General features: G+C 46.2%; 1 protein-coding gene across 5 annotated transcripts in view; it reads left to right on the plus strand.

Annotated features, from left to right (window-relative positions):
* IGDCC4 (immunoglobulin superfamily DCC subclass member 4) overlaps positions 1 to 27,541 on the plus strand; it is an 86,627-nt gene that overhangs the window by 13,839 nt on the left and 45,247 nt on the right. For 4 of the 5 annotated variants that reach the window (XR_015275701.1, XM_023933801.2, XM_023933802.2 and 1 more), the window contains 3 exons: positions 16,015 to 16,344; positions 22,127 to 22,268; positions 27,216 to 27,349. Coding sequence is in view for 4 of the 5 variants with exons in the window: in XM_023933801.2 (XP_023789569.1) it covers positions 16,015 to 16,344; positions 22,127 to 22,268; positions 27,216 to 27,349 (606 nt within the window). In the remaining variant the exon portion in view is untranslated. Of the gene's footprint in view, positions 1 to 16,014; positions 16,345 to 19,851; positions 19,949 to 22,126; positions 22,269 to 27,215; positions 27,350 to 27,541 lie in introns of those variants that run through there. The other variant, XM_086848731.1, reaches the window with a different exon arrangement.

Consider the following 27,541-nt stretch of genomic DNA (forward strand, 5'->3'; position numbering starts at 1 on the left):
AGCCTGGGTGGGATCCCTGACAGATGCATGCATGGTGTCCTGGCCCTCCTCCAGCTCCCAGTCATTGCAGTGACCTCTGCTGAGACACGTGTGTTGAAAGGACCCATCTCCTCTGTTTATTCTTTTCTTTCTCCTGGTTCTCAACTTCTGCCTGGTATATTAGGCTTATTTCTGGCTGCTTCACACGTGTGGCTGCTGGAAAACCTTGTAACAGCTTAGTTGGGCTCTTGGAAGAAATTATCTGTGCAAAGAGAGCCGTGGCTTATAATGAAATAGCTTTACAGTGACATAGTTTTAGTGCTGCAGTGTGTCTCTGCTGGTTTTCAGGTTATTCCTGGACTAAAAATATGGCTCATTAAGACTTCTGGAACAGGATGTAACCATATTTTAAAGATATTCCTGTGTGTTATTACAAAGTGATTTAACTGATACTGCATTTGGAGACCTGATTTGTAGGACCCTTTATCTGAAGAGGAAGTTGAGGAGAGGATTAAGAGTGTGTGTGTGTGTTTCTGATGGTGAGGATGTGGTGCTGGCATGGAAGGCTGGAGCTGCACTGGTGCCTGGTGCTGACTGATCAAAGCCACTGGACCAGCTACTCCCATTTCTGGTTTTCCCTGCCCTCAGACAAAAAGAGAGTTAGAACTGCGTGGAAAAGAGTTTAAGGACCTATTTCATTTGAAGCTGGATGCACTTGAGATGTGTTGAACAAATGGACAGTAGCCTTTCTTCTCCCTGGGGACAGCTTTTACATGGATGGGAAGCTACAGATGGGGCCCAAGGCAGAAATGCAAATAGGCAGGGCTGTGATACGAAGCATTTGGCAGCATCACAAGCTTAAAAGCTTCGTCCCCACGGCTGCTTGATCCTGCTTTCTCAGTTGTGCTGACACAGCTGGTTGTGGGCTGTACTGTGAACTGTGCGAGTGGAGCTTTGACCTCAAAACTGTGGGATTAGGGCCTTTGCTGCTGGCACCGTGAAGCTGGCCCGGCCCGGGCCGTTCCAGAGCCGCTGTTGAGAAGCCCTCAGAGATGTACTCGCTGTGGTTACAGCTTTGCAGAGAGGAGCAGCAGCGAGCACAAACAGCTAATTAGTTTTTATAACCCTCTTTTGTTTGCTTTTGAAGACACGAGTCCTTCGAGTCGTTGGTTTGCTTGCCTGGCTCCCGTTCAGTGTGGTGACAATGTCAGCGCGGCTGTGCGGAGCTCAGGTTACACGGGGAGAGTTCACACAGGTTTGGTTTCAGTACAGGTCTTGTCCCTGAGCTGTTCCAGCACTTTCCTGACAGGAGGCAATCGGTGTCAGAACAGGTTTGGCCCTGAGACTGTGAAAAAAAAAAAAGAAAAGGGTTTGAGGGGCAGATCTCCCCCAGTAATGAGTTCAGGGAGTTGAACTGTTTTTTGTAGATGAAAAGGTCAGATCTGTTGCCTGGGTTATGTAGAAAGGTTTTGTTCTGGAACAGCCTGCTCCTGGTGAGCTCCTGTCTCTGCTGAGCTGCCAGGCACTGCTCTAAACAGTGTTTTTCCTACATTTTCCTCATCAGTGACTGTTGGATAGGTCACTTTTTCCTAAATATTCCATTGTTGGGTATTGAAGAATTTACTTTTTAGGTATGCTCATTTAAGGCTCATTTAAGTGAAGTTTCGAGTTCATATCAGCAACTTAGACAGCTTTAAACCCCCCTGGTTTTAAGCCTGCCCTACTTGGAGTTTGGTTTTAATCACAAGTTTTAACAAATTGAGTCTATTGAAAACATTCTCAGTGAAAGAGAATCAACCCTCATTTTTTTTCTCAGAAGCCGTTAGCTGTCTTCAAGAAACAATATTTTAATTGAAGCCATGATAAAAGCAGAGCGGCAGTGGTTGTTGTAAAGCTTAATTTATTAAACAGCCTTGTTTTTAATGCAAAAAAAAATCTGTAAAGAAAAAAAAAAGCTATGCGCTTTAAAACTGTCAAAATAAAACCTACAACTTTGAAGTCTTAAAATACTTTGGGAAATGCTGAATGTTTTTGACTGGTTATATGGAACAGCTGAACTGACTTAACTGGAACAAAATTAGAGGAACAAAGAGGTTTTGTTTCCAGAGTGTATTCTTTGCCCTTTGACAGCGCTGTCTGGCTCACACTCTGAGTTGGATACACGGAGCAGGTCGCTGTCAGCTTCCCCCTGCTTTGGTTAGCCTTTCCACACAGACAACCCCACTGGAACAACAGTAATATGCTTATAAAAGAGCAAAAATTACAGGAAGATTCAGGGGCAAGAGCAGAATCTGAACCTGCCATAACTGTTGGGTTGGTTTTTTTGAAGGAGTCTGAGTCTCATATTGATGGAGCCACAATTCAGTGCCGAGTTTAGGGGTACCTCAGGCTAGCAGGGCTTTTCCTGACTGGTAATTGGTGTTGCATTCCACACAACTGGACCTTCTCAGCATGGTCTTGAAGTAAGAGACTTGTTTTCCATGGAAAATGATCTGAAAGTCTGCCAGTGAACTCTTCCCGTGTATCCAGCAGCTTCCATCACTGAAAGAGTGAGAGACTGTCTGTGCACAGGGAATATCCCTGGCTTGGTACTGGCACTCTGGCTCTGGGAGGTGCTCATGTGCTCTGTTCTTCTGTCATTCCAGGCTATTTGCCTGAAAACAGCTTCTCTGAAAAGCCTGTCTTCTGTTAAGGAAGGGCAGACAGCAGGATGACATGAGCAGCTGAGAAACAGGGCTCTTGTTTCCATGCAAATATCCTATAAAGAACAAAAGAGGGAAAGAAGAGTGTTCAGAAATGGGGTCTGCCAGCAGAAAGGCTCCAGAGTTGTTTTCCATGAGTAGCATCAAGTCCATGTGAATGTAATTTTTACACTGTTGTTGCTGTGGGTCTCATGGGTGAGTCACAGATGCTGCTTTTGTTTTGGGCTTCTCGAGGGCTAAATCCTCCTCTCTGTGGGAATTTTGCTGCTGAATTTGCTACCAGAGAATTAGGGCTTTTAGGATCTGGTGCTGAAATGAGGTACCTCTTGTTCCTGAATCTCAGCTTGTACAGGAGATAGGATGTGGATGAACTCAAGAGATGCCTTGTGTGCCCCTGGGTGTACCACTGTCTCTGGCTCTGAGGATGCCAAGGGCACATTTCACTGACTGTGGGACTGCACTGTGGTTTCATTCCCAGCGCATGGGAGAGTGCTTCCTTCCCTTTCCGTGGCTAAGACCACTAGGAAAAGAATATTGTGAGCAGCAGCCTCGCTGGAGTTGACTTTGAAGGTCTTGAGGAGGAGTTAGGACTGGAGATAGAGACAGCCCTGTGATGTGCTTGAATTGATGTGTCAGTGGCAAAGAGCTCTCGGGGACTCGCTGCCATTCACTGCAGCAGGAGCTGGGGTGGTTTAAGCCTTGGCTGCTCAGTAGAGGAACCAGATTGATAATAAAGGCAACAGGAGTAAATGTACATCTGCCTCTTCTGTCACTGCCCCCAGCAAGGCAGAGACCTCCCTTCATCAGAATTCACGTCCTTTTCACCTACGGGTATCAAGTTGAGTTGCAAGCCAATTCAATGCTGGAGCAGATGCACACTGAATTTAGTAGCTTGCTTAGAAATAAGTATTAGCAAGATGTCAGAGAGGTTAGGCTCATTATGAGATCTCATTAATTCTGTGAAATACCCTGTAGAGAATATATTAATATTCTTATTCTGTTGACATATATTAACATATATAATAGTTGTATAATTGTTACTAATAATTGTGATATTAATAAGCTTCTACTTGTAGACAAGTCAAAATGGATATTCAGAAGTCCCTGTAGGTACTTCTAACTCACAGTTGGACAGAGGTGCTGGTGCCTACAGTGTGGTGAGAAGTTCCTCTACCTGCTCCTGTGTGTGAGCCTGGAGGCCAGGTTTCACAGGTACGGTTGCTGTCTGTGCTGCTTGATTGGATCAAGCAGTTTGTGTCAGGAAGTTCCTATACTGTTGGCTGGAAATTACCATTCCCTACCTTGGAATTTGCTGCTGCTCAACAGAAGCACCTGAATTGAATGTGCCTGCTCCTGTTCCATTGCAGTGGTGCAAAAGTCACCTTCAGCCTAAAACATTGGTTTGCAGAAGCCCATTCTGCTTTGCCTTTGCTCTCTCTGCTTTGCAAAGAGATCACTGTCAGTGACTGTCTCATCCAGGGGTCTCCTTTCTTACCAACTCCAGGCTTTTCAGATCCCTACCTTAGATGAGATAAAGGTCTCGGTTGTGTGTGTTATGTGTGCATAGTTGCCACCCTACTAGGCCAAATCTTGCCATTAGTTCTAACCAAAAGCCAGAGGGTGCCCTGATTTTAAATCATTAAAAGAAAAGACACATGGATCTTGAAAGGTTCTGGATTAAAATGTGTTCTTCTGTTTTCTTAAATGTAAGACCTGCTAACAAGCACACGGAGACCCACAGCGATTACAATTCAAAGCTTGGTTCAAAGGGTGAAGCTCTTCTTGATTTATTGGAGAACGTTACTCTGTGGCATATCTGAAAGCCAGATACAGGGTGACAAACCAGCAGGATTATGGCAAAGCAGTAATATTCAGGATTGTCCAAAGGAAGATTAACTTTTCTAGCCAGCTTTTACTGATGCAAATTGCCACCCACTGTGTTGCAATAAAGAGCAGAAATAACTAAATATGAAATGCTGACTTGTAAAGAGGAGTCATCTGAAGTGCTTTGTGTTGCAAGATTTCATGAGACTGGTTTTGAAATGTTCTGCTGCATTTACCTTTCAGAGAGGCCAGTTGTGCCAGCTGGCAGGTGCTCTCGGCAGTGCATCATCCTGGAGCTGTTTGGGGTGGAGCCTGAGTGCTGGAACATCCCGTCCGGCTCGCAGGGGTCAAAACAGGATTGTTCTCACTAGTGCCTTTTTTTTTTTTTTTTTTTTTTAATAGATACATTTTAAAAGGCTTTGTCCAGTGCAGGTATAAAAGTCTCCAGCTTGGTTTCAGTCTCTTTTTTTCTGGGCAACAGTTCCAAATCACTCCCTTCCCTGGCAGGGGGATGGCTCTCTAAAAGTACATCTTAGGGTTCTGGTCTTTAGGATCAATGCAAGTTGTGTTCAGTGAAGGTCTCTTTCATTAAGTTCCTATTATACAATATAAAGGACATTTTTCTTCCTAGTGTGACCCCATTGCTCTGTGTTGTAGGTAGCTTGCATCCTGGTGCCCAGTGTTACAGTTCCTGTTTCCTTTATGGATTGCTCTTTCCACTGCTCCCATTGTTAATCCTTACCTGCTTTGGGTTTTTGTGGTATGCTGGATCTTTCCTTTTTTTTTTCTTTTTTTTTTGCAGCCTTCATTAAAGTTGTGTGTTCTTTACAGCAGACATCTTGGGGTTGATTTTCTTTTGATGTTTGTGAAGCATCCAGTACAGTTTTGAAAGACCACCCTGAGCTAACCACTACAGCCTGTAGACCTTGCCCTGCTAAAGCTTAGAGGTTATGATTTCCCTGAGTTTTGCCAAGACCCTACTGGGCTGAGTCCAAAAGGTGGATTCAGACAGCACCCAGCTTCCCTAGAACTTTGTTTCCAGCTTCAATCCTTGCGTTCTCTCCCCTCAGTCTAATTAAACCCCTCTGTAACGAATGCTGTGAAGCCAGCTGCCATGCTTTGGCAGGTAGCAAGCATAGGGCAGCGAAACCTCTAGCTAATCCATCCATGCTATGAAGTCATAAGAATCTTGTTAATTTTTAAAAAGCCCTTGATGCCCACTAATCCAAATCAATTTTAATTTCTTTCTTAAAGTCGTGCTTCCATTTAAGCTTCAGCTAAGAATTACAGCTAATTTGTTCGATTTTATAACAGTATAATTGAAAAAGTGATTTTAATGTCCTGGCAACCATATTCCCTTTCTTTGGTTGTTAATGAAAGAATCCATTAAAGTTAAATGATTTGGGCACAGATTCAAGTTGAATCGCCTGAATATTCTAGGGGAGTGTTTCTGACCATCTGCTGCTCTGTCATTGGCGTTTGTGTTGTAAATGGGACCGAGAGAAGGACTTCACAGGTCTTGTTCGAATCATTAAGCGTAAAATATCATTTTAATTTTCTGATCTCAGTGTAAACAGTGGAAATACTCAGGAGAGTTGGGACTGCTCTGGTCTGTGGGATCCTGTGCTCATAAATATCACTGCTGAGCAGTGCTCCCGCATCTTTCCAGGGGATCTTGTGGCTGTTTGTATTGATTACAGTACATCATTCAGCAGCAGGTTGTAAGTTCCTCCTAATGACAGGCAAGACAACTGGAAGTGGAACCTGTGAAGGGGAAAGCACAAGTGATGGAGAAGTGTTTTTCCCGCTGCCTCCAGTCACACTCGCCGTTTCCGTCTGGCTGCAATCGGAGCGGTGCATCCTAGGGAGGGTTGGTGAGTGTGAACAAACACAACTAATAAATTACAGCAGCTGCTGCCACTCCTGCCTCCTTTGCAGAGAGCCAGGGTGGGTGAGGTGGGGCTCTGGGGCCAAGCTGGCACTCCAAGCACAAGCCTTGTACACCCAAGCAGGGGCAGAGTCAAAGGGCTTGTGTCCTTTTCCTGTAACACACTCTTGATCTTTCCTTTGCTGCCGAGCTCTCTTGCTGTCCTTGGTGACATGCAACACCCCTGACATGCTGGAAAGCAAGGTGGACAGTGAACCAGGCCATGAAATTCACTGGAGGCTCTCACTGGAGGTGGGTGAGTCTTCAGCTGCACCATTAAAGCTAGAAGTGTGCCTGTTTTGCAGTGTGAAAAAAAAGAAAATAAGATTACAGGTGGTGTGTTTATTTTGAAATTGTAAAGTATAGCCCAAGTTTCTGGAGGTCTTTAAAATGAGGAAAAAGAAGAATGGGCGATCTCTGCTTGCTCCACAGCTTTACACTACATTTTGTGTGCAAAATTTTGAGTTACAAAGGCTAAAGACTTGTTTGGTAGAGAGGACAGGATGTATTAACTGGGAAGTTTGGCTGCTGGATTAAGACTTGGAGTGGGGACACTATTTCATTCCTCTTACACTTTTCCCAAGGTTTAGCATTGGGTATGCTGCCCTTTTTTTTTTTTTTAAATACAGTAGGGTGGTGAGAACGTGACTGATAAAATATTCACTGTCGGAACTGAACATTTTTCAATTTAACATATTTATATTTGCATCTTTGGACTATGCAGAACTAACCCAGGGGAAAGAGCTACAAAATACTCTTAAACTGTAGCCCACAGGTGAAGGATTTTTGTGTATTTATTTGGCAATGTTAGTTTCTGGTTAAGTGACTATTCTCAAGAGGGATGATACTGAAGCTTGTATCATACTGCATACTTTCAGCTTTCTCATATATGAAAAGATGAAAGTATATCCTAAAAGTATGCTGAAATGAAACAGTTGAAGTAAAAATAGGTAATGTAACAGGAAGTCTTCTTTCAGACTTCTGAGTCCTTTGCAGATAAAGTATATGTATGATGAAGTAAAATCAGGAACCTGTGCATCTCACAAAAGCAAAATAACTGTGTTTCCTTTCCAACATCAGTGAAAAATGCAGGAAGTCATTATGTGTTTAAACGGGTGTCGGTGAGATCATGCAAATCCAAGGCAGTCGTTTTAGTCTGCAAATCTCAAGCTTATTCAGTCCAGACCCTCGGCAGCACAATTACAGTCACTGCAGCAAATGGGCCTTCTGATGTTAACACCAGCAGATAACAAAAATAGCATTTAATAACTTTCATTAGAGTTAGTGTTTCTAGGGCTTTGGGGCTTTGCTCTTTCAAATCATTTACATAATTTGCAGGTACAAGCTGCTGTGCCAGACTGTCCCATCTGATTCTCTCTCTGATCAGAGCATATTAATGCACTTGTTTGATGGTCTGTTACCAATAATTACCTTGGATTGCATTAGGAGCATTTCCAGCATTGCAGCTGGTCTGTATTTTTCACTAAGTGTATTTCAGGGCCCAATTACAGGACTCTGATGTGTTATTGTTCCAGTGCGCTTGTTGAAGCTTGTAATTTTAATGTGCCTCCACACTGTAAATCTCTGAATGCAAACCCAGGGCTCTGTGCTGAGTTCCCCATGTATCCCATGCTTGCAGCAGGGATCATCTCAGCTGTTCCTCATTGGCTTTTTAAGAAGGGAAGGATGAGGGCCATGAGGTGGACATTGCCTTGGAGATGTTGGTAGAGCAAAGCCTGAGGTTTGGTGCTCTGTGTGCTGGGCATGGAGTGGCTGGGAAAGGGAGAGGAACAGCTCAGTCCTCCCTGGATAAGGCAGTGTGGGGATTGTGGAGAGGCTTTCAGGGATTTTAGTGTTTAAGTCACTTTGGCACTTTGAGCATCCTTCAGTGCAAGGGAGGCTCACATTTATATTGCTCTGCACAGGGACACATCTCCCTGTTCCATTGTGAGACACCTTAGGGAGAAGACGTGAAAAAGGCTGAGTTTAGCAAATATGGATTTTGAAATTCTAGGCTTCCTCTGCCATCAGAAACCTTTCTGGGGTCAAAGGGGGGAAATACAAAAGTTTAACCTTTGTGAAAATCAAGCAGTTTACTGTTATAATTGCCGTTGGCAATTCAACACAATGAATAAATTTTTACTGCTATTGATTTGTTTCATCTTTCTGGACCATTTGTTGCAGGGGACACTTCAGAATAATACACATCTCAATGAGAAGGAGCTTGAGCTAGAGAGCTGGTGTGGTGTTTGTTCCTATCTGTTAGGCATCATCTGTAGACACACGTATTTGGGCAAATCTGATGCTTCTGTGGAAGCAGGAGAGCACTTAGTCCTTTCTAGAAATCAGTTGGTATTTTACTAGGTTGGAGTTTCCAGGGCTGTGTGGGTTGGTGGCTTTCATGATCTTGGGTGGGTGAAATGAACAGCTTCAGTTGACTTCAGCATATCTTCAAAAATACTTCCATGGAGACCTTTTCAACTGTTCTATTCCCTTGGTGTTTTCCTTGGTGTATGTTACATTTATACACAAAGGTATTCAATTCCCCGTGTGAAGAAAATTAATTCAATCCCAGACCAAACCAGCACATCTATTTACTGTAATTACAGCTTTAGATGATACCATCCTTCCCAGGTATGGCCCATAAACAACAATGCAGTGTTGCACACATTTTAGATGTTTTTTTCATGCCATCCCTTCTCCTCTTTTGTTTTTGAACTGGGGATTTGGACAGGACAAAGGCCAGAGACTCATGCCCAGCATTGTTCTTTGGGGAGAGTTGCATGCTCCAACTTCCCTTGCCAGTGCTCATCCAGCAGTGGCTCCAGATGTGTGCCAGAACTTGAGGAGAACCAATGTGCCCCCAGGCCCAAGGTGAGGATTGACCAGGACACTGTACACCATGGCTGCAGCTGGATCTGTGCAGGGTGTGTGGGGATTGCTCTTGGCATGGCCTCCTACCCAGCCCCTTGACATGGGGACAATGTGACACTCTCCACATGCCGCCTCTTGCTGCCTGCAGTGCTGGGCTGGCACCCAGCTGCTCATGAAAGGCTGGGATCAGCTTAGTGACAGGGGATGATCTGAGAGTCCCTTGCTGCCAGCTGGATAAATATTCTCTTGCAACAGTGGGAGATGCTGCATTATTAAATAAACTATCCAGGTTGCTTATATGCAGAATTAGGATAAGGTTGGCTTCCCACTGGTGAGCACTGCTCGGCGCTGGAACTGCTCTGCTGTGCCTGGATATCAAGTGTTAATAAAATGGTCTTTTCAGCAGCTCTGGAGATTAGTTTTAGGAGCCTTGTGTTCCAGGGAGGCTTAATGGATGTTGAAGGTGTAACTTTCTTATTCCTGTTGCTGTTACAAGGTGGAAAGTTCCAGTAACATCTGGTAACTAAGTAGGGAATGTAGGGATCCTGACCCTTCTGTCTCACAGGCCTCCTTAAGGTTTAGTGGAAGAATGTTTTCTATTTTATTGTGCTGTGGGAAGGCTGAACAAGTGATGCACAAGGGGATTTAAGTGTCCAGCTCCTCTTTCAGCCTCTCATTCTGTAGAGATCATGGGAGTGGGGTGCTCCAAGCCCAGAGCTCCTCCAGTTCTGCTTTCAGTGCTGGTGTTGCTGAGCACCCAGCATACAGACCTTCGTCCAGATTTCTTTCTGGGTCACCACTTGCCAAGTGCAATTGCCCTAAAAACAGACTGAGACCAAGCTATTGACTTGTAATTGTCAATGCATAAAGTTTCCAAGAAGAAAGAGAGCTTTGTGTTGCTTTAATGGGGACACACTGAAGTATAGTCCCTCTTTGAATTAGACAATGGGAACGTAAAGATTTTCTACAGCTCTAAGAGCCTCTGAAGAGCATCGGCAGAAGGTTACATTAAGCAGAACAATGGCACAGTAGTTGGCTTGCTGAGAGGTAAGAAAACCCTTTGGAAGGAGTAACTTCACATTTCTTAAGTGCTGTTCGCTCCCAATTAAATAAGATTAATTGTGCTGTTGAGTTCCACGAGTTCAACATCCAAAATAAATACATAAATTAAGGCAGGCGACAGTGCAGAGGCTCAAATGCAGCTTGAATTCCTGCCACCTCCTGTGGGATGTGGAGGGGAGAGAGGAGCCCTTTCCTCTTACTGCCTGATATCCCACAGAACACACACGATGACCGAGCGCTCTGCTCTCCTCGTCTGAGCCACTTTCTCACTCCTGGGAAGGTTTTCTTTGGCTGGATCTCTGCAAGGTGCACAAGCCAGTTTCAAAGTGCCAGATGTGTGTGGAATAGGAAATGTGCTGGCCAGGCTCCAGGCTGTGGGACCTGCAGCACAACAGCGGCTCCCCAGGAAAATCTCTGGCTGCCAAGAACTAGAAGTGATGTCAGCTCTGGAAGTGTGTCAGATTAGAAACCCTTGTACTTTGCTCCCTGTGAAGTATTAATCTCCCAAGGCCTGTGCTGTAATGGGTCCTGTCTGGCTTGGCTCAGCTCTCTTTGTTTTGGGCTGGGAGTGTTGGAGGGGTTTTACAGGAAGGCACAGGAGGCTGTCACTGGTTTGGCTGCTTTGGGCTGGGTGTCCTTGAGCTGCTCCCAGGGCCTCACTCAGCTATGCTCAAGATGAGCCTCCCCTGCCTTGAAATGAAGGTCTGAGCCTTGGAATTGTTGAGTGGGCTGGGGTTTGTGGGAGTGGTTGTGCCTTGGGATCTTGTGTGTACCTAAATGTCTTTGGCTTTCCCCAGCTGAATGAGTTTTTTGAAGAGAAGATACAATTCATGGAGATGTGCTGTCAGTCTTAAGGGCCTTACTCAGGGGTTGTAGATCAGGTGATTTCAGCTGTACTAGGAAAGAAACACAGATATGCCAGTGTACGAAATCCTTTTTTGGTTTATGCCTGAATGTTTTGTTTCCACAGTAATTACTAAACCACGACTCGTTCTCCTGCGCACAAAGCCATTTGTCTCCTGTTGAACAGTAACCTTTTATTTGCTCCTGCTGTGTAGCAGAGCTCAAGGACATGTTTACTTCTGATAGCCAAAATTTCACCAGAACAAGCATCTCCCTTGTCTAGGTTTTTCCACCTTGATTTAAGTGATTAAACCTCAGGGAAAGGATGGGAAATAGCCCTGTGTGCAAGGATACAAGTGGGGGTTCGTGCTGTTCTTAGTTGTGGAGTGGAAGCTCCCAGCTCTGCAGGCTTGGAGTATTGCATGTCCTGGATGTAAAAACACTGCTGTGAGGGTCTCACCTCTGCCCCAGTAATTGCATTGTCAGGAATCTGTCAGACCTTGCTGTGTTGCTCGCTCACACTTCACCTGCTTAGTTAGAGATTTGAAATTAAAACCCAACAGAATCTGTTCTTTTTCCCCTTTACTCAGTGGTACGTTGGGCTATTCCTGCCTCCCTTTGATGTTGGGGAGAGGAGATCATAGGAGTGGGGTTTGGCTGGACGCTGAGGTGTGCGACTGGGGAAGGGCTGTTGGCTGATTTAATGTGGATTTTCGGATGCCTGCCTTGGATCTGAACTCAGGCAGGCAGGGGCTGTGCTCCTGTGGAGGGCAGAGGACAGCTTTGTGCCTTGAAGATTTGACGACCTTTGTTCATTTGAAACGCCCTTTTTTTTTATGCCACTCAACAGGAGACTTTTTAATTTACTTCACTGGGCCTGGATGCCAGAGGTGGATGGATGGCTGATGGAAGTGAGGAAATAGATGGGAGAAAAAGAACATTTTCTCCTGGGCTGTTTTTATGCACAATATAGCCTAGGGGTTAGCAACACAGGGGAGAGTGAAAAAACCCTGCAGAGCCTGGGTCAGAAAATATAATTTTCATGGGAACAAAATGCTTTTAACTTGCTACATCAAAGACCCTCCATTCCAGGGCATGCTCTGCGTTTGAATACATCTGCATTCCCCCAGAACTCTGTGTATGTGAATGCACAAGTATGTCATGTGTATCTATATGTGAGTGTGTACTTGCACATACATTTATGATCTGAAAGCTGTTACTGCCCACTTTGGCATAGCTCAGCAGCTGAAACTACTTTCAGGAGGAGTCAAAAGTAAAAAGCTGTTTGGCTCCAAAGCACAGGTCTGTAACTGGAACACCTGCCTAGGACTGATGTGTGAAAAGCCCTTCTGGCTCCTGCCTTGGGAGCCCACCTTGACTACATTCATTACAGATCACCTCTGGCAGGTAAGAGGGTGGAGGTGAGCAGGAGGCTGCATGAGCATGTGGCTCTGACTTAACCAGTCCTATCCATTTCTGTCACTACAGGATGAAGAATGGAGGTTGGAAATAGTCAGCAGCTTCTGTAAGCACTTAACATTCCTGATTTCATTTGTCTTTGATCTCACTTGGACTAATTTTACTCTCTTCTGATCCCTTCCCTTGAAGGGGCTTTTATCTCATTGTCAGGCTTGCTAATTTAGTGTGGTGTTTTGAACCAGACCTCCTCCTACGTCATCCAGAGCCTGGAAGGTATTTTTTCCTTAATCAGGGACTGTTTATGCAGTTTTTTTAACATCTTGGGACAAAAGTCATACTGGGGCTTTTTGCAATGCCAGGTCTGCACTGTACTCTGGACCCTGCTGCTCAACCTCTGTATGTGCAAATAGCTTGTTACTAAAAACTTGAAATATTTTGGGGCCAAAAGGGCAGGAAGGAGGGATGCTGGATGATTTGGGCCAGGTCAGAGCAGTCTGGTGTTGGGTAGGAACTTCATTTGTCCAGCTGAGTCCTTTCCAGCAGGCTGTGTTAAATAACAAACAAGCAGGGTTGGTCATACATGTTTGGCCAACCAAGTAGAAGCTTGGATCCAGGTAGGTTTTGACTTTGGGAAAAAGAGCTGGGGGATTTAGGGATATAGAAACATCACCACATGTTTTTGAAAAGCAAATACTTCTTCTGTGATGGAAAGTATGCTCTGTTCCTATTCTGTTAAAAGCAGGTTGAGTTGACTTTTTAAGGAATTGAAGTTTGAGAGGCTGATAATTGCTTCTGACTGTGGGAAGCTGCACTGCAGATCCGTTCTCTATTCCTGGCTGTCCCCTCACACTTCACCTTTGGAAGAGGAGGAGTATTTTCAGCAAAATGCCATTCTAATTGCTGTCTGAAGAAACTAGAAAACAGAATGGATACACAGGCTGTTTCCCCAAGTGATGAACAGGAGCTTCTAAAGACGACAAAAGTAAAGAAAGGCAAAGAATGAAGACTTTACCCAACAAAGTTTCAAGTCTTTTGGAATAAGCTCAGCATCACACGCCTCAGCTTTTGCTGTAGCAGCCCTGCCTCCAGAGAAGTGGTGTGTACACACAGGCTGCCTGAGCCTCGGTGACATGCTGCTGGCAGCAGCTGCCACAGGGACATCCCTTCAGAGTCTGTGTCACTGCTTCTCCATGGATGAGGATTCTCACAGGGATGGGGGTTCTCATGACAGCATCTGAGTGTGCCTCCTGTCCTGAGCTCAGCTGAGTTTTCTTCAGCTGTTAACCCTCTCCTGTGCTTGTCTGTGTCACCTGCACAGGTGTTTGGTATGCTAAATTTCTCACTACTTCATACAGTTTTTTGGTACCAATTGTCTTGCAGGAAAGGCTTCCAGAGGCAGTATCTTTCCAGTACATCTGGGGCAGCCTTTCAGCTTCGTGTTCACCTGCTTTTATCCTCCTGGGGAGCCACTGAGCTCTGTAGCTTGCTGTGATCCTCAAAGGACCAATCTGCCCATGGAGACATGAGTGGGCAGAATTGCCCTACAGGAGGGCACCTGGTGACATTTGCCTGACCTGGACCTGCCAGGGCCACAGTTCCATTGTGGTGTGTACACATTGGAAGCTCAGGGATGTCTGCTGCTTCTGGCTGTGCTTTCTCCCTGCAGAGTGTGAGATATCAGCATGGTGGAAGCATCCATGCAGGAAAACCCTAAATCCAGGGACTTGCAGGTGGCTCTGTGTTGGCAGTGCCTGCCCCTTTGTCATGGAGTACAGTGCCTGGATGTGTGTGTGACATGGGCATCTCTGTATCCTCCTGGAATTTGTCTCTGAGGTCTGGGAGATTGCCCCCTGGATGTCCTAGTGAAGGTGACAGAAGAGGGTCTGTTCTGTCCCATAACAATGGCAATCAACAGGCAGGGTTCTTGTGTGGCCTCCTCATCACTGGAGGGACACAGCTGGCCCAACACCAAGTTCTCAGTGGTCGTTGTACAACCCAGCAGTGATGACAAACCTGACAAGTTCCTGTCCCCATGGGCACTGAATTGGCCACGTGTGGGGACAGGGTTAGGCCCTTCCTTCCAGGGGCACCTGCAGTTTCCAGCACACGCCTTGAAATAATTTCATCTCCCTGCATATGTAATTTTGCGTGTCATTGACCCTAATTGCATGCTTAACACACACTCTTTTAAAGTGCAGCCCTTTTATCAGCAGTAGGTAGTAGCAGGTTTAATAGGGTGTTTGAATTCCTATAAAATTAATCTGTAGCCTTCTGCGATAGGAGACGGGCAGGGAGCCATGTGGTTCATATCCAGTGTTGATAAACTTGTTATAGAGGCAGGAAACATTTCTGATTGGAGCAGTGACAAAATAATTTGGAGCAGAGCCATAAAAAGAGTGGATGGTGATGGTTTGAGCACAGCAGAGATTGAAATTGCTGGTGTGTGGAAGCAGCGCTGCCAGCTAACATTGACTTAGTGTCTCTGGAGAACTCTAACGGCAAATGCATTTTATTAATGGCAATATTCTTTTAGGAAATGCTGAGCATTGTTTCAGAGGTGGAGCCCCCTCGAGTACGTGGGTTTGGAAGTGGGCCAGACCGAGATCTGTTCAGCTGAGCTTGTTGCTGGTCACTGCTCTGGCCTCCGGCTGCAGCAGGAAGGTTGCCTAAGGGCATGTGCTGGGTACTGTCTGCTAACAATTGGAATATCCTTTTCTAGCAGGGAAAATGCATCCATCCATTCTTGCTCTGAATTTACCTATATGGGATAGAATGCTCAGAAACATGTTTTAACCATTCTTTGATTGTCTTTCCTTTGAAATGTGTTTCCCAGAACATGAACATCAGTGGGAGTTGCTGCTTTCCCAGCTGGACTTGAGCTCTTACTGCCAGTAAGAGGGGGAGCTGCTCTAACTAGGTTGTGGTCATTGGCATTGGAGTGCCACACTGGGGTTGGATACTTTTCCTTGCACTTAATTGTCTTGTGGGGGTTGATCAGCCTCAAAGGAGGCTCTGATGTGCAAGTGAGAACGGGCAGCCATGGGAGGTTGGGGTCCTTGCTGCATCTTCTGTGCTTGCTTGCTCTTACTGTTACCACCTCTTCACCTTCTTCCAGCTGCTTTCTGCTTGAATCCAGCATGGAAACAAGTGTGGACAACAGGGGGTGGCTGCTGGACCCATTGAGAATGGCAGAAATGGTACAGGTTGTACAGCCAGAAGGATGGGGCATGGAGAATGCAGTGCACAGGAGTCATGGGCTGTTCTGGTCACCCAGCAGGGCTGAACACCTGGTACCTCCAGCCATGGTTCCTTTTCTGTGTAGAACTGGGATGTGATTAAATCAAGGAAAGTAACCCCCACTGCAACACTGTCTTTTCTTTGCAGGGAGGCTGTTGGAAGGGGATTCTCTGGAGCTGAGCTGTAGTGCTGGTCCTGCAAAGGTGATACTGGAGCCAAACCAAGTGGTGATTTTGGACTGTAACCTGACTCCTGTTGAGCAAGTGATCAATATCACATGGAAGAAGAATGGGTTTCCATTAGTGGAGCAGGAACATCTCCATGTGCTTCCAAATGGATCACTCTTCATCTCATCCCAGGCTGGGGCAAAGGACAGTAAATATCCCGAGAGGGCTGGTGCTGAGGGTAATTATTCCTGCGTGTCTCACACCTCCCTAGGGACTGTCACCAGTCAAACAGCTGCAGTCAGATTTTCAAGTAAGTGTTTTTGGGGTTTTGTTGATTTTCTTTCCTTCCCCTCCTGGTTTTTATACAGAAATCTGCTTCCCCAGGAGCTTGAGATAAAGTGTCTGTGAAATAAAATAATTATAATGATGTATAGGTGGGATTTGGAATAGTCCACAAATAAGCAGTGCTGTCTTCCTGTTATCCCACTGTCAACATCCTGTGTAACTCTCCCAGGTAAGTGCCATCAGCTATGGATTAAAAACAGGACCCTCCTCTCTCCAAAAGACAGTGCTTGTTTTTGCAGAGAAGTTCAGAGCCCTGAGTGCAGCACCGTGTGCTTGGAGAGGTGGCTGTGGGGGCATCTGGCTGTGGCAGCTTGTGAAGTGAATATCTCTTTGTCAGGAAGAGATGAAAGAAAGGGATCTTCAGGGCAGTTTTTGTTTGGATCGAGAAGGACACTCCAACATCTGAACTGCTGAATCTCTGCACAAAGTTCAAGAAGAAAATTCCTTTGTATTCAGGCTTGGCTCCTGGGGCTATTTTAAGTGAGTGTAAATAAATGATTCCTTGACCTGCCAAATAGGTGAGGCTCGAAAATAACACAAATACAACAACACTTCTCTCTAGTACAGTGACTTGTGTAAATGTTGCTGAAAACAGCTGCACAGCACACCATGGGAGTTGCGGAGGGGGTGAAGGTGCAGAGAGAATGTCCTGACACCCCCTTTATTTACACTGGGATGTTTTTAGGCTCTGGTAGCCCAGACAAGGCCATCCAGGTCTGGCCAAGTGAGTGTTTCAGTCTGTGAGCACTGTGCTGTAGAAACCAGAGCTGCTGGTGAAGCTTTGCCAGATGAGGGGAAAAATCTTTGACCTTTGCAACACGTCCTCCTTTTCTGCTCAGAAAATGTTCAGCATGCAGTCAGGGATCCTGCACACAGGTATTGTTTGGGAGGAGGTCCTGGAGTAGAAATGCTGTCATTAGGCAGCTGGATTTATTTAGCTGCTCCTGCCTCAGTCCCAGACAGCCTGAATTAGGATATATTTATTCTCTTTTAGGGGTGACTTACGTTGAAGTGTGTGTTGTGTCTCTTCCCCAGTGGTTATAGGCTGTGTCTCTTTTATGGTCCTGGATTTATTGTTTGGTGTCTTACAAGTTAGAACAGTGGAGACATCTCAAAATGGGGAGGCTGACTTAAATTTCCCTTCCCTCCTCCTGAATTTTTCCAGAGGAATGTACATGGATGATGCCTCTCTTCATTCCCTTCTGTGTTTCTCCCAGAAATGGGAAATTTCAGGTGAACTCTTTCCTTGTGTGTATTCATATGTCTCCTTTTATTACCATCTGCACAGGGAAAATGCTGCTTCCATGGCACACACATGCACCTGACATAACCTATCCTTTGCTGAGCAGGGAGCAGCAAGAGAATTGATTAATGAAATGCATCTCTCACTTCGATTTGTTCCGAGGTTTGAGCAAAAGCACTTGCTCCATTAGCATTCAGCTGAGCAAGTGAGGATTGTAAAGGTTTTTTCATTTTTTCCCCTGCCACTGAACATGGTCTGTCCAAAGCTGGATGGAGTGGATGGACTTATTCTTTGTGCTTTCCTTGGGGACTGCTAATCAGGATGGGGGCGGTAGAAGAAAACCTGTTCAGCAGGTGGGATGTGTTATTCCTGCTATGAGCTTGTCCTTCTGACCTGCAGGTCCTTCCCTTCTCTGGGACGGGGTTCCCATGCAGGCCTGTGGGGCTCTCTGTGCCACTGAGTCTCGCAGTAACATGTAGGAGCACTGGGTATTCACAGCACGTGCCTTGCTCAGGACTGGTTTGGTGCTGTTGGTGTCATCTGCTGTGTTTCAAGCTTGTGGGAATTCACTTCTCCCCCTGCCAGCTCCAGGAGCAGCTCTGGCACCTCTGTGTAGGTGCTGCCAGCTTCCCAGTGGAGGGAGGGGATGCTCCAGGCAGCAGTGAGCTCAGAGGCTGGAGGAAGCCTTTTGGAGCAGTCAGGCTAGAGTGGTGGGGGTTGAATGGTGTGTGAGGGCTGACAGTGTGATGACTTCCATCCTTCCACCGTGGTCCAGAAGTTCAGCTTGTTGGCATTTTGCTGGATAAGCATATGGCTCCTTGCCCAGTGTTCCCTGGCACCCTGTGTTCCACCAAAGGACCCATCCACACCTCATGGCAGCGGTGCCCACGGCAAATGGGGAGAAGCAAGGCTGTGAGGGCTCCTGTGTGAGGGTGCCTGTTAAACAAGGAGCTGCTCAGGCTGGTAAATTTGGTTTGCAGGTTTTCCTGAGCCCCACGTGCTCCCACATGGAAGCACCAGGGGTGTTATTGTAGTTGTGGGAAGGTGTAGCTTTCTACCTGTTAATAACTACATTGATGAAGATTTGTTAAAGCTTTTAATTTAGTTTAAACATTTTGTGCAAGGGAGGTTGTAGAAAATTACAGTAATTGTGACTGTCAGCTGAAGATGTTTGCTGTGCCTGGAGGGAATGGGCCAGTGTCGTGTGGCTGCTGGCGGGAGCACGGGACAGGTTTGGAGTGTTCCTGCACCTGGAGCGACAGGCCACAGCAGGAATCAACAACAGGATCTCTCACCATCCTCTCTCCACACGGACAGTGTGGCTTCTCTGTGGCTCCCTACATGTCTGGGATTTGAGGAGCAGCAGACTAGGATTTGTTCATACTTTAAGGATTTATTTTATAGATTTTATCCTATTTATTTTGTGAATTAGGGGCATAGGTGAGTGAAGGCCAGGGATTCTAGACAGGGCCATGCTGGGCAGAAAAACTTCCTGCAGATGAATTCACAGGCTCTGGACCATCCATGACTTTAGATGCAGCTTTAGATGCTGTTTTGGGTAGGTGGGAGCTGGCTCCTGTGGAGAGCAGGAGCAATCCTGTGCTGCCATATGGCCCTGCAGACGAGCGCTGTGCTGGCTGTGCCCGCGCTGTGCCGGGGGGGCTGTGGCAAATTGCTCCCACGACTTTCTTTGCGTGCTCCCCTTCCACCCCCAGCCTGTTCAGAGGGGGGTGGCCTGGGTGGTGTGTGTCATCTCAGTGGGGGCTGATGTTGCCCCCACCCTGGAAATATCTCCTAATAATTGTAGAAGGTACAAGGAGGACGAGCACGCAGAGAGTCTGGGGGCAAAGCGCTGTGGGAGAGAGCAGCGAGCCCCTTTCAGAAGGCTGAATTCCTTGCATAGACTGCATTTTCTGCCTGGGGTGTAGTGTTGCTGGCTGGCAGCCTTTCCAAGCCCACAGCCTCCTGCACGGATCATGCTGCTGGGAGAGGGGGAGGGTGCTGTGTTTCACCACGCTGCAGTCACCCCTGGGCTGAGGCTGAAAGCCTTGGCACACACGGCTTGGCTCCAGCTGGGTTTAACATGTCAGCAGGGAAGGAAGGAGCTGCCTGCCTCACTCCTGGAGGTGCAGAGCCCGCTGCTTCAGCTGTTGCTGAGGGCAATTTGCTGTAATGCTCTTCACCTTCTCACCTGCAGTGGGTAATTTTTACTGAGTGGCCTATTAAGGTGTTCAGGATAATCAGTGCAACAGGACTGGGAGGTGTTTTGTGGCTCAGGATGGCTTTGCAAACTAAACCTTAGCTGAGGACTTGAAAATAATGTTGAGTACGTGTTGTCTTTGTTTGCCTTTTCCCCTCAAGCATCTCCTTTCGCTGCCTCCCTGTGGGAAAACCTCTCATTTTGCAGCACTTCAGCCCAGAACGTGTTTGTGGGAGGAGAGCAGCCCCTCCAAGGATCCTGTGGCCCCAGGGTGAGCTGTGAGTGTGTTGGAGCCTGTCCTGCACTCGCTGTGACCTGCACTCACATCCCTGCAGCATGTCCAAGTGGCAGGACCTGCTCTCCAGCCCTCTCCTCCCTTGCCTGCAGGTGACCCTGCGTGAAGTGGAGGAAACAGAAATGCTAACATATTTTATTTTTTAGAATGCCTCCTATAACGATCTTCCTGGGTACATGACCCTCCAGAGCCTGCCAAAATATTCTGATGGACACCTGTAGGATGAGAAAAGAATAATGGGAAAGAGGATGAAGGGTATTTGCAATCAGGAGAAGGCTGTTTTGATGGTGCCATCCTGAACATGCACTGGCATTTGATGGATTTTCTTTTAAACTCTTGGATTCAGCAAGTTTTATTAACATGAGCTTAAAAGGTTTTGTAATTTGTAGAAATTACTCTGTGGTAAAGTGGTCTGCAGTGTATATTTGAGAATACTAAAGCAGTTGGCTGAATTAAGGCCTTACATATTAATCTATTTTTCAAAATTTTCCAGGAAAACATTTTTCATTCCATTTGTACTGAATTGAAAATCTAAACGTGGCGGACAGCTGGTGGGAGAATTTGGTCTGTAGCTGCTGCGGAGAGCAATGAGTTGCTTGAAACATGTGATAACTATTTAAATTAAAGAAAAACACTAATGACAGCTGAGAATATGCCGAGGTTAAAATGGGTCATGCAAAAGCATTTCATTTTCCAAACTGTACATACTTTCTCAAGCTCACACTGCAATAAGGCAAGGATGTGTGTGCATGGATGTTTGTGTGTGTGAGAGATGCAAAGAAAAACTTCAAGTTTGGAGTCCTACAAAATCCAAAGCAGTGATGGATGCTCTTGGAAAGCCGTGGTGGGACAAGCACATAATTGTGTTGGAGGGCCAGGAGGTCACCTGGGGTCCTTCTGAGCACAGTGCTGTGCTCAGCCCAGCATTCAAGTGTGTTTTTTGGCTGAAATTTATGTTTATTGTTCCACGTTTGGGGTTTCTGGCACTTGTATTAGAGCATTGTTGGATGGATTTGTCTGGCAGGGTGGGTTTCACAGCAAAGACAGTTTAACAGGGATGGATAAAACAGAAGCCAGCTCTTCTGGTGGAGAAAAACACAGGCTTTCTGTCCCCATCCAGAAGCCTGCATGAATATTCAAAACTCCACCTGTGAATGAGATGCCTTCAGGTTATGCTGTTGGTAGGACAGATGCTGACAGCCCTGGGGGAGGATTTCTGCTGCAGGGTTTTGCTGTGTGCATGGAAGGGCTGGAAGATGAGGCAGCTGTGGATTGTGGTCCAAGAGCAATTCCAAACCTTAGTGCTTTGTCTCCAAAGCGGTTCAGCCTCTTTACTATGGAAAGACATAGAGAGGTGAGCCTTAGAGAGCAAACAAGTGTCCTGGCATGTATGAAATCCATCCTCCTCTTAGTAGGATGGGTGGATCCTCTTGGCTGCCTCCGATCTGCTTAAATAGGATGAAGTTGGTTTTTGCAGGTAGGAGAGAGAGGATCAGAACCTTTATGGGCTTTGCCTCTAGTCTCTAGCACTGCCAGCCTGTGGGCAGTTGTTTTGTTTAATTTGACATCTGGCTTGTTCTTCCTCTTGCCTTGTTTTAATTTCCTGTGGCTGCAGGAATGCTACAAGGCAAGGGGGAAGCCCTCATATCTGGGGTTGTGGCATTTCCCCTCTGTTTCTCATTCTGTGTCCTTCCCAAATGGAGCAAGTGAGCAGACAAGGAAGCAATTTAGGAAGGTAACTGCTGAAACTGCCAAATTGCCTGTCTTTCTCTCACACTGTTGCCTTAAGGGAGAAAATGAAGCAAGAAGCGAATTTACACATTGAAACCTTTCAGTTACTGTTGTTAGGGTTGTTGAGGGTGTGTAGGAGCACAGGAAAGGGAGGAATTACATTTCAGGATATCTTCAGGAGAGAAGAGCCCTTCTCTTAGCTCATACATCATAACAGGTTTGCATTTCTCTGCAGAAACACTGAGTTATTAACTTCCCTTCCCTTCTTCTTTCCCCAGCATTATCACGCTTTTTCCAGCAGCCAGAGTCGCAGACAGTGGAAGAAAATGGCATGGCCCGGTTTGAGTGCCGGATCGAGGGGCTGCCCTCCCCTGTCATCACCTGGGAGAAGGACCATGAAGCTGTTCCAGCAGAACCCAGGTGCCTCCCTGATTGCTTTCTTGGGTCAGATTGAGAAAGAGCAAAGCAAAACTTGACCATGTAGGATGTGGAAATAATTCTGTAAAATGGTAGAATGACGAGAGAGGTCATAGACCAGGTCTGGACCTGATAACAAAGTGATATAAGAGGAGTTTTTCAAGGGACTGAGGAGAAAAGGACCATAAACACCTAAATAAAATGAACTTTCCCCCAAATATTCAAACCACAAAGGAAAAACAACAAGTTATTACAGCATAGAACATGCACCCTGCAAAGGCCTGTGTGTGCCTGGGACAGGGCATGGCAAGGCATGGACTGCTTTGCCTTGTCCTCTTGTGTGAAATGACATGGAATTCTTTGGGGGATTGGGGCGTGGGGTGAGGAGTATTGACCTGGGCATACCCAGCTGAACTCCATGATGTGGATTTTCTTTGATTTTGGTTGTGGTTTTAATGGGAGGCCTTTGTCTTACTCCCATCATCTAGTAAAAGATGCTGAATTTTCTTTTTCTGGAGAAAAGAGGAGAGTCCTGCAGCATGATGCTTTTTCCCTAATGAAAGTCAGTTACAGAGGAGGAGAAAAACCCTTAGCTGGTTGTCTGTTGGTCTGTAGACATCACCTCTGCTGGGGATCAGTGAGTGAATTGTCCTTTAGTTCGTAAAAACTCCTTTTCTGTTCTTCAAAAGGAGCTGTTTCCCTTCTGGGGAAGTTAATCCAAGTGACAGAAGAGGCAAAAAAGAGGGGAGTGTTGGGGGGAAAGTTTAGAAATACTTTTGCAGCAGTGACAGTTTCTATGAGAATACCCACTTATATCCTTGAGTCTGGAGTGTGGCATCTAAAGGTTTATAGGAGGCTGTTGCTTTGTAATGAGAAGAAAATTAATAAAAAAGGAAGGAAAAAACCCCCAAAAAAGAAGGGATTGCAGGGAGAAGTGTGTCATAGATACAATGGCTTTTTAATGAGACAGCTCGATGGATATTGTGAAATTACTTGCCCAGAGATTGCTTTCATCATGGGCAGCCTGAAAATTGTTTTCCTTGTAAAAGCCAGCCATAATCTCTGTCTGCAGATCTTGCTTTTTAAATCATGTTCTAGCTAATATGCTTTTTCAGAAGGATTTGCTTTTTTTGTTGTTGTCTAGTTGTTGTTGGATTTAATATAACCGGCTTTCGAAGGAATTAAGTGAATTCCAGGAAATGTTGGCTGCCAACCAGAGCTCTCTCTTATTCTCCCTGCATCGTGCCTAAGGATGGGATCTCAGGCTGCCCTGATTACTGTGGGCTCCCTCCTGTGCACACTTTGGATGAGCCTGTGAAAATGCAGCCCTTTGGCTGGGCAGGTGTCAGGGTGATGATTTCATATTCCAGAATAGCAGGGCTGGAAGGGTTTGTGATATAAGAGGGATAAAATGATAAACTCACATTGCTTTTCCCTTTTCTTGCTTTTCCTTTTCCCCTCTCTTTTCTTCCTTTTCCTACTACTCTTTTCCCCTCTTATTTGCTCTTCCCCCTCCGCTTTTCTTTGTTGTTCTTACCTTGGGACACTCTTTACACCCTTTGCCCCTGGAATCAAGTTCTAGCATGGTGACACCTCAAAGGTACTGAAAGCTGACCTTAAAAAAGTACTTAAACAACCTAAAGGGTACCAAAGTGCTGATTGGTGTTTTTGGAATACCTTTCCTGTACCCCTTCAGCACAAAAATCTAAATTCCATATGTGAGTAAGCCACAGATTATTTTGCAGTTGTGGCTCTGAAGTACGTTGAATAAACACAGTCTTAAATCTGCAGCAGCTGCTGAAAGGTGGCTCACAGGATTTCTCTAGATTGCAGTTGCTTTGGGGTGTGTGCAACATCTCTTGGCGTAATCTCAGGTTTAGGTGCTGGCTGGGTTTCACATCAGGCTCCAAATTGCTGTTTATTTTCTCTAGAGCCAAGATGAGCACTTGCTGGGAACTGGAGGTCTTTGAAGGTCTGCACAGCAAATCCATAACCTACAGACCACGTGCTCTGCAATCACAGTATATTTTTCCACATTTTGGCTAAGTGAGGGTTTTATCTGTGTGTAGAGTTTATTTCTGTGCTGTGTCAGGAGTGCCTTGATGTGGCTCACGTCCACGTGCAGGACTCGGGAGCTGTGAGCAAAAGGGCTTCCAAACTGAGCCTGCAACAGAGCTGCAGGTTCCTCACTGTGCTCAGAACTGGTGCTTTGGGCTGTCCTAGGCACCTTTAAAAGGCTGAAGGAAGGGTGTGCTGGCAATTTACTGAGGATAAGGTAAGAAAGGGAGTAGGATTGTTCATGCTAGGATATTCTCTGGGCTGTAGGGTTGCAGGGTTTGGACATGAGGCAGTGGCACTTGATTTCAGTTCTTGTTCACTGCCCTGGTGAGCAGCCCTGAGCCCCTCAGTGCTGTCAGGGAGGGGAAGAGCGCTGTGGGTGTGCCCTGTTGTTGCTGCCTTTGAGGCTGTGGTAGTTGGCCCTGCTCTGAGTGTGCTGTCCTTCAGTGTAATCCTTTCACCATCCTGTCAAGACAAGCTTCTCTGAGATTCTGACCCTGCAGCTATCAACAGCAAAACTCCTGGGACTGCCAAGGTTCCAGCGTTTCTGTGGCTTCCAGGGCCTTTGTCTGTCTGTCCTTTAGTCTTTGTTTCCTGCTTAATCCTTGGTGAAGGTGAGCAGACAAAAAGATTTGCCCTTTGCGTGGAAGAAAAGCTCTGACAACTGTCTGCTCTGAATCATCAGGAAAATTTCCCTGCAGGGAGCCTGGGGATGGAGCAAATGCCCTTGCAGGCTGCCTGAAGGCTTCTAGTTCAGGGCTGCTGGGACCATGAAGAGCTGGAGGCTTTGTGAGCAGCTGGGAGAAATGGTGGATAGAGAAATCCTCCTTTTCTTTCCTCCTTGCCTCCCCAGCAGAGCAATCCTCACTGCTGCCATGTTTTCCCAACAGGATGTACTGCACTGAGTAGATCTCTACCACTGGTGCTGAAGCTGTCTTGAGCTCTTTTGATGATGTCTCCCCATTCAACCCCCTTGTTTACACCTCCTGCTCTCTTTAGAGACACAGTGCCTTGCTTTGGACCCTCGAGAGAAGCTGGGTCCTGAATGCCCTGGTCTAGTGACCCTGCTCTGGAGAGGAAAGACCACAGACTGGAGGTCTGTCCCAGCCTCAGTGAATCTGTGATACATCACTGAAGCGTCTTTTTGTGGCTGGGAGATGCCTTGCCTAGTGTTTGAAATATGTTGATATTAATTACAGACTCAAATAGCAGATGCATGACAAAAATAAATATTATCGCAGTGGGAGGCTTTCCCTCCATGGAGCTGAGAGGATGCAAATATTTGTCATCTTTCTTCTGAGTCCTGATGAAGCATCCTGATGAAGGCTTTTGGGTATCACCTCCTCTGAGGTCTTTCAGAGCTTGATCCTGAGCAAGATATCTTTATAACTAGCAGGAACATGGCTTTAGGGATGTAAAGCATTGCATTTGTGTACGTGGGAAGCTTCAGCCAGTCTGTGTCCATGAATCAGGCTGTAGGATTATTCCAGTGGAGACAGAATGGTCACTGGAGGAGCTCCAGCAGCTCTTCTGTCTTCATCAGCTGTGAAGAGGACAAGACACGATGACCTTAACTGCAGTACCTGAGGTCCAGGATCAATGTAAGACTCACAGCACAGGTATTTGTCACTGAAACAGACTGCTTAGGGCAAGGGAGGTGTTTCCATGAGCGCAGATTTAGGGTAAACGTCTGCAATAGCAGGCATGCTGTTGGTTACCATGGCTTGAATGCAGGCTGAGAGGCAAGAGAAGACCTCTTAAGGTCCTCCTAGCTCTGTGATCTTCACTCATGACACTCCAGTTGTCTCAGCACCTGGAGAACCAGAGTTTGACTTACTGTGATCTTTGTGGATGGCAGGACTGGTGTTCATGGGTATAACTTGTCTTTGTGCTGTTCCTCTGGAATAGCTGCTATCCCTCCCCTTAGCAATTGCCTTTGAATGTGTCCTCTTCATAATGAAGACTGATAACCCAGAGCTGCCTGTCAAACCTCGGCAGCTCTGTTTATAGAGACTTGCAATTAAAAATGGATCTCATATATAATTAAAAAGGATCACGTAGGCTTTGCGCCTTGCATTCAAGAATAAAGAGGCTGCCATCTAGGAATCCAGGCAGAAAATGGAGATGCTGACAGCCTGCTCCTACTTTTATGCTAATTGCTAATCATCTGCTTTGTTCAGTGTAATACAGCAAGGATTGTGTTCATGTCGTGAGCAGTGGAGCCATTTCACTCCATGGAAGTGTTTCTCAGTAGCATCCCATGGGCAAATCAGGGGATACTGAATGCCCAGCTGTGAGTTTGTCACCTTGTGAAAGCCAGAAACTTGTGGAAGAAGGAAAGGAATCACTACAACCCAGAAATGGTGCAGGTCCAGGTGGCTCTGTTGTGGCTGCTTTGGCCCATGGAGGTGCAGCTGTGTATCAGTTGGTCCCTTTTCATCTACTTTAGGTGCAGCAAGAAAATAATGGTGTTCAAACTTCTTTGCAGTGTTTTTTTTGTCTGGCAATGAAGCCTTTGTAAAAAGCAAGTGCTGAAAATGGCTGTAGCGTGTGCTCAAGCTTGAGCACAAATGTGTTTGCAGAAGTGTGAGTATATGGAGTTGGTTTGTACTGTCCAGTTGGTCCGTGTCAGCAAAATCCTGTCAGTCTGGGCTCCCAAAAGCAGCTTTTCCATTTGGAAGATTCCAGGATGATGGATAGTTCTGTACCTGCTGCTTTTTGAGAACCACGGGTTGGGTTACTCAGAGATTCCCTGACCCCATTCTGCTGTCATTACCAGGACCTGCACATGAGAGATTTTCCAGAGAAAAGGAATGGATAAAAGGGCTTTGGGGTGATGAATATATGGGGTAAGGCATAGCCTGTCTCACACTCTTCCTTTTGGTTACTCAGGTTTATAACTCTTCCCAATGGTGTCCTCCAAATTGTGGATGTGCAGGAGAGCGATGCTGGGATTTACCACTGCGTGGCAACCAACGCCGCCCGAAAGCGCTACAGCAACGATGCCACCCTCAGCGTGGTGAAAGGTGAGGTGCTGCCAGCAGCCTCTTGGGCTGGCCACAGGTCTGCCAGGTAACCATTGTGTGCGGTGGGGGAGCTGGGCTCAAATACCAGTGACCATCTATCCTCCTGTTGTGGCTCTGCACATGGCCAGCTTTGGTTAAAACTTGCAGAGAAGGCATTTCATTAAAGGTTTCTCTTTGCTGTGATGGGATAAG

This window comes from Cyanistes caeruleus, chromosome 13 (genome assembly GCF_971803275.1).
Source record: "Cyanistes caeruleus chromosome 13, bCyaCae1.hap1.1, whole genome shotgun sequence".
In the NCBI taxonomy this organism is placed as follows: Eukaryota; Metazoa; Chordata; class Aves; order Passeriformes; family Paridae; genus Cyanistes; species Cyanistes caeruleus.